At 40.9% G+C, this 7,617-nt stretch overlaps 1 protein-coding gene across 1 annotated transcript; it reads right to left on the reverse strand.

Moving 5' to 3' along the window:
* Positions 1-1,553: 1,553 nt before the first annotated feature.
* On the reverse strand, positions 1,554-2,929 carry LOC147984890 (uncharacterized). The gene is made up of 3 exons (XM_087539818.1): positions 2,849-2,929; positions 2,331-2,760; positions 1,554-2,245 (listed from the first exon to the last, which is right to left on the reverse strand). The coding sequence occupies exons 1-3, from the start codon at positions 2,927-2,929 to the stop codon at positions 1,554-1,556; spliced, it is 1,203 nt and encodes a 400-aa protein (XP_087395944.1).
* Positions 2,930-7,617: the final 4,688 nt, after the last annotated feature.

Raw genomic sequence — 7,617 nt, forward strand, 5'->3', positions numbered from 1 at the left:
AAATATGTCTTGGCCTTTTGAAATGTGGGGAATGGATATAGTTGGGCCAATTCATCCACCATCGTTCAAAGGTCACAAATTCATTTTAGCAGCAACAGACTACTTCTCCAAGTGGGCTGAACTTACACCACTAAAGGAAGACAAAGTGGATAATGTAGAACATTTTATAAGAACACAACTCATATATTGTTTTGGCGTTCCTTCCCGGATCATGTCTGATAACGGAATTCCTTTTAAAAACAAACAAGTGGATAAGTTATGCTCCAAATTTAAGATAGACCATCATTATTCCACGGCATATAATCCAGCCACCAATGGACAAGCATAAGCTTTCAAAAAAACTCTCTGCAAGTTTCTAAAGAAAGTTGTATCAAAAAATAAGCGCGACTGGCATGAAAAGCTTCTCGAAGCCTTGTGGGCTTACAGAACCACAACACGCACACCGACAGGAATGACACCTTATTCCTTAGTATTTGGAGGAGAAGCCGTTCTACCTTTGGAGGTATAGATCATGTCATTGAGAGTCGCTACACATGAAAATTTGTCAGAAGAAAAATCAGTAAAATTATGTCTCGATGAATTAGAGAGACTAGAAGGTAGACGACTTCAAGCTCTACAAAATCTTGAGGCATATCAAGCTAGTATGTCACGAGAATTCGACAAACGAGTCAAACGAAGGTCGTTCAAACAAGGAGATTTAGTTCTGGATGTCATTCGTCCCATGAATATCACGCGACGGATGAAAGGAAAATTTGAACCAAAATGGGAAGGTCCCTTCGTCATAAAAGAGGTTTATTCTAGCGGCGCGTATAGAATCATATCACCAGATGGGAAATACTCACCGACACTGGTAAATTGTAAATTCCTTAAGCGTTACTATGCGTAAAAAATACACTCCAAACCCTCACCAGTCTAAACTGGGGCACATGAAAAAAATACACTCCAGACCCTCACGAGTCTAAACTGGGGCACATAAAAAAAATACTCCATACCTTCACGAGTCTAAACTGGGGCGCACAAAAAACTAATTACTCCAACGACTTACGAGTGTAAATTGTGATGCAAAAAAAGAAATCATCAAGCGTACTCCATACCCTTAAGAGTATAAACTGGGGCACGTAAAATTTTACTCCGATATCCTACGAGTCTAAACTATGGCGTAAAAAAATGACTCCAAATTCTCATAAGCTTAAACTGTTGTACAAAAGGGCAGTGTATATAAAAATATAAATAAATTTGTAAAAGATAAAAAATGAACAATGAAATAAAGTAACAAAGCTTCAAGCAAAAAAATGTAAATAAATAAAGGGGTTACCCAAGGTAGTTCATGCAATTAGCATAGAGTATCCATTCCACACAGAAAGCAGGGCTATACGAATAACATTGCATAGTCCATCAGTACACATGAATAAATCCCATGCAAACATACGCGAATGGTGCTACTGGCATGCGAGAAGACACAAGAAAATGGGTTTGCCGATTGGCCGCCTTATGCAAGTCTGAGTAAAAAATGTAAATAGACAACATGTCTGATTTATTAAGAACAAAAAAACTCAGTTGGACATGGAGCACCAGTCCTTCAGACTTCTAATAATAGACTTGGCTTCGTCCTCCAGTGTCGATGTCTTCCCTTTAAGAGCCTCCAATTCCTCGGAAGCATTCACATTAACTTCGAGAAAATCTTCATGCAACTTCTTGGCTTCAGCTTGCTTGGCGGAATGGTCTGACTCCAGTTGCTTGACCCTTTCTTCAACTGTACACAACTCAGCAGTAGCTTCTTGTAGTTGAGCGGAGAGGGCCTCCACACGTTCCTTCTTCTCAGCTTGTTTCTCCAGCATGGATGACATCTCTTCCGCTGAAGTTTTCAGGGACGCTTCAATGGATTCAGCCCTCCTCTCTACTGCAGTAACAAATTCAGACTTTTGCTTTGACTGATCGTCAATGGTTCTACGGGCTTCTTGCACTGTATCTGAGATCGAGACAAATTTTTCCCAAGCCACGCGGACAGGGGCAATTTGAGGAACAATATCACCAACTGGGAGCATCGACCGAACTGCCTGGAAAATCTCATGGCGCTGAGAATCTGTTAATGTAGGGGCATCTAAAGCTTCAAAAGCATTCTGCAGCAACAAATCGATAGCATCCAGAACTGGCTTGGTAATAGCAGAAATATCCATGGATGGTGCTGAAATCTGTGTCATTATTCCCTCCCCACTGACGATATTAGAAGCTCCTTCCGTATCACCTGGCGATAAGAAGGAGGGGCAAGATAAATGATATTGCAATGAAGTTAATAAATAGAAAAAGATACAAAGTACGAATAAAGCTACCGTGCGTAGAGATAGGCAAAATGTTTGAAATATCAGCCCACGAGGCCACGCCTAAGTATAGATACGTAGGGGGAGTTGGAAGATTAAGAGAGGGTTCTGATATATCAAAATCCTCAAATGATAGATCAGAACCTATGACATTATCATCAGTCCCTGTATCGTCAAGTTCATGCATAAAATCAACCAACTCGTCAAGATTACATGGGCTTTCTCCAAGAGAAATTTCAATCTTCCTTTTTACAACAGGTCTTTCCTCCCCACCGGAAGAGATTGTTGCATTTGGACTAGGTTCCTCTGAGTTCCTATCAACCAAAATGTCAGTACCCTCCTTCCTTGCATTTAAACGTGTGCCTGATACTGTCACGTTTATAAGTGGCCGGGGATTGGAAGAGGAACTTGCAGCAACATCATTTGGATTATTTTTCCGCTTCTAAAAAGTAGCAAAAAATAATATCAGTTATTAAATAGTGGTGTTGGCGCATAATAGTAGCAGCAAAAAAAATACGTATATATATTACCTGTTGCAACAAAGGTGGCAGGGCATTGTTATCCAAGTGGTAACCTCTTAAGATGTCCCTCCAATGATTCACTGCCGGCATTTCTCTCGCCTCAACAGCTGGAAGACATTCCTCTTGCCGTTCAGCAGAAACCCTCTTTACTACGACAAGATCCCCTTCCAAAATCTTGAGAGGAAAAATATGTTTCTTCCCATTATTCACATATTTGGCAAGCCTTTCTTCATAGGAATCTCGCCCGTGCATGTTACCTTGACGAAGCTGGCCTAGAACGCTGGTGAAAGGTTGGATGAAAATGGTCCACCAGTTTGTCCATGCCACTGAGGAATTGCCCACAAAATCTTTGTTGGGAATATAGTGAGGCTGTTTCGGATTCGAGCGCAATAAATGCCACCAGTGTGCATAAGCAACACTAATGTCATCTATTATATATAAACTGCGCAATGGAGTATATGGTACTTGCTGATCCAATTTGAATTGTCAAGCCACCCGGTCGGGATGATACAGCTCAACAATGCACAAGTCGTCATTATAATCGGACATTCTCCACGGTAGCATCCCTTGACGGATGGAAATGGTGAATGCTTTTTGCAGCCAACGAGTGCTAGCCAAGTCAGAGAAATTTGAGGGGTACCACACAATATTCTTGTGTTTCTCGAAGAAATCGTGCATCTTTTCAGGGCTAAAATCGTGTGGAATCCTAAACATAGTCCCCACCATAGATAATTTCCCTGGACAAAGCTTAGGAGTTGGAAATTTGCTCACTTTTGCTCGTTGACCAAATACATTCTTTAGATAAACCCCCATCCAGTCGATAATGAAATGGACGGGCCATCCCCTAATCTGGTAGTAGGGTCCTACAGGATGGGTGCTGATGCAACGAAGCGAAAAATATATAGAACAAAGTGCTGGTGGAGCTAATGAAATTTGACGCCCTAGAGCGATCCAGGACGCCATCACAAGGACGCCAGCGCGAATGTAGGCTCCCCCGCCAATGACAACAAAGTAGCACAACCAAACAGCAATGTACGCCGCGACATACAAGCGGACCTCACGAAGAGACGCGAAAGGATTGGAATGGTCTCGCCGGTTGTGAAAATAGTCACACCAGACCTGGAAAGTCACGTGGCCGCCATTGTTCTTGGCAAGCTGATCATGTGCGGATAATAGGTCTGATAAGAAGTCAGGGAATTGGCAAAGGGAGGGGTCTAGTGCATGTTCTGGTGGGATAAATTCTTTATATAAGTCTCCATCCAGAGGAAGACCAGCCATTTGATACATATCAAGGAGTGTAATAGTACGTTCACCACATGAGAATAGGAACGTGTTGGTTTTTGGATTCCATTTTTCTAACAGAGATCTTAGCAAGGCAGGTGAAATAGAATAATCACCCAAAGAGCAGTAAATAGCTCCACAAAGGTAATCTGAACCTTCACCAAGTCCTTTTAGGGAAAAAGAATGATGTCGTAAAATGTTTGCCCCCCATTTATTATAGCCTGAAGGACACGGCATATACTCATTATCATGACGTTCCCAAGTCTGTGGATACCATCCTAGTACCCAGACATAAAGCTGTATCAGTTCGCGGTGAAGCTGCCAATGGGTAATATGAGTAAGCTAGTTTGGACTGTCTCGCTTGCCAACCGCGAGGGCCGTTGTCGAGTTCACCTTTTGGTATACTTATAACTTTAACTATGGGACAGTCTTGGTCATCGGATCTAGGTTCATATAGTTTCTGTTCCTTGGCTAGCTCGACAAGGGATAGTCGATGTGAGGGAACCGTGGGCGAATTCTGCGCCATCTCTATACAAAAAATACACGTGTGTCGGTACAGGTACAAGTCGTGTTCAAAACAGCAAAATAAATGAACCATGGTAAATGAATGGAAATTTTACCACGGAGGCGATAGCCCGAGTGAAGCCAGCCCTTGATGAAGAAGAGAGGATTTGCACTCTACAAAAAAATGATGATGACTGTTAGTGCTAAAAAATTATGCAAAGGTCAAATATCAGCAAAATGAATTATCCTCCAAAAAAGAATACGTGCATAAATCCCAATCTAGGATTTTTGGAATGTAAAACTTTGAAAAAAGTTTATGCAAAACTTTGGAAGAGTTGATAATTCTTGCATCAAATAAAGGGGGGGTTTCATTGATCTTGCAGTTTGTACGTCGGACCAAGTTCATATAAACTTGCCGGCACGCCAACTGTGAGGAAGATATAAGTTTGCATCTTTAAACGACCATCTTTTAAATAAATAAAACATTAATCTCACAGTTTGTACGTCGGGCCAAGTTCATATAAACTTGTCAGCACGCCAACTGTGAAAAAGATATACATGTGATCTTTAAACGAGCATCTCATATAAACTTAGAAAGAGTTGATAATTCCCGCATGAAATAAAGGGGAGTTCCATTGATGGCATGACAGATCTCACAGTTTGTACGTCCGGCCAAGTTCATATCAACTTGACGGCACGCCAACTGTGAGAAAGGTCTACGTTTGATCTTTAAAACGAGAATTTTAAGTATAAAAAATATTGATCTCTACAATTGTATGTCAGACCAAGTTCGTATATAACTTGTTGGCACGTCATTGCGAGACCAAAATTTCCACATATACACGGGACAAGATGCACATGCGTTCATGGCCTAAAGGAGGTTACGTGCATGGATTCATCTATAAATTATTCATCCAATCTGTGATGTTGGTATGTGTATAAGAAGAAAAAATACAGTAGGTATAGTACCTAAAAAGAGAGCAAGTATACGTCCGAAACTAAAATATGGTTGTTTTGCCAGATTGTACCTAAACCTTCCTGCAATATTGAGGGAACAAAATTAAGGGGCAATCAGAGGACGTAAATCATGCACATAGATGTCTATCTGAATGAACTAAGTACAAACTTACCAACATAAGATCTGTGCTTCAGCGGCAGCTACTAATCTTTTTCATACAAAGAAAAGAAATGGAGTCAGAGAGGAGAATCATCCAAAAGAATGATGAGAAAAAGACAATCAATGAGTGCACATCAATGCGTACCTAGTAGTCCAAAGAATAGCAGGTCAATCATAAGTAGGATCTGGACCTTGGCAGGAGTTATGCGTGAGGTAAATAGAGTCCCCTTGCCAGACGATAGGAAGGAGATATATATAAGGAAATGTATACGCTCCGGCCGGACGTAACTACAACTACATGGCGGAAGGCCAGCGTCTTGTAACAAATTTTCAGGATTGAGTCCTTATCCAACGAAGGGACTAACAAACTTTCAAAAAAAGCAAGGCTAGGTAAATATCTAAGCTGGATATTTTAAACAAAATAAGTGTGTCGCCCATAATAAAAAAAAGGTTCGTGATATATATATATATATATATATATATATATATATATATATGAAAAGGGATATGGCTACATATATATTTTCGAGTTCTGGAACCGAATTATAGAAATATTCACTTCCAGACCTCGAGGGGCATCTGTTGACACGGAATTTCGCCGAAGTAAAATACAAAGTGATATCTATGATCAAAATATGATAAAGACAAATTATATAAAAAATGGCGAATTGCAGAATAGACAAAGGAAATGACCATGGTGAATCTCCACCGCTTAGAGTAATAGGCACACAAAATAAATTAATAAAAGAGAGGATACATGAGAAAATTGGAAAGTGAATAAAACCCTCCATGGAAAATTTGTCCCGATGAAAATCATACGTACCTTCATCCATGCACACCGCCACCTACGGCGAGTGCCAGATACGAACATAAAATCACAATATTTCTGAAATATCGACCACATGTAGATGGAGTCCTTGTTCCATCGTCGATGAGAGATATCGATGCGACACATAAAATATATATCGCACTAATAAAATATACACACGTTATATAAATAAATAAATAAATAAATAAATGGCCTTTCTAGTGGGGTATCGACCCATATGTATTCGGTTGGAAAATATTCGGTCAACATGCTCATCTGATATCATATATGACATTAGACTTCGAATTACCGAGAAAATAATTAAACGCGCACACCCTCAACATAAGCCTTAATGCGTCATTAGTAGCTAATCAAGTTTAGCCCATTAAAAAAAATATGGCCGCATATGCGTGCATGAAGTTCTCACAAGTCTGTTGGTGCATGCATGTGAATAGTGGCACCAAGGCCCACACATCCATTAAAATATCCAAAGCCCATCAGCTAATTACAAGCTTGCCGGTTCAAAGCATTGGTCAACTAGCAATTAAGGAATAATAAATAAAATATACTAAAGAAAGGAGCCAGCGGCTCCCCACGCACCCACTATCCTGCACGATCCCACGATCAAGGACGTGAGCACATACGTCTCAGCGCTCCGCTGCTTGCCAGCCCCTATAAATACTAGCCTGCCTAGCGCAACCAAAGGTTAGCTTGCTTTCCTTTTTTCCAATCGCTCCGCTGTGCTGCCGCTAGTGCTGTTGTACTGCCGCTGCTGCTCTCATCCACATATACGCTGCTGCTGCAAGGCCATCGTCCGGTCAAAGCCTGAGAAAGGTAGAAAAGGTGGGCATCATGATTTGCTCTAATCTTCTTGCTCCTCCCTATATCTCTCATCATGATCATCTTTCTCCTTGGTGGATCATTGTGATACAAACCAAGGAGCGTGCCCATGTGTCCTCATCTTGACATCTTGCCTTGGCTGATCATCGCGATACAAGCCAAAGTGCAATTATGTTCAGGAAAGGAAAATTTGTCCTTGGTTGATCATCGCGATACAAACCAAGGAAC

The sequence above is a fragment of the Triticum urartu genome, chromosome 2A, assembly GCF_056163025.1.
Source record: "Triticum urartu cultivar PI428250 chromosome 2A, HENAU_Tu73, whole genome shotgun sequence".
Classification (NCBI taxonomy): domain Eukaryota; kingdom Viridiplantae; phylum Streptophyta; class Magnoliopsida; order Poales; family Poaceae; genus Triticum; species Triticum urartu.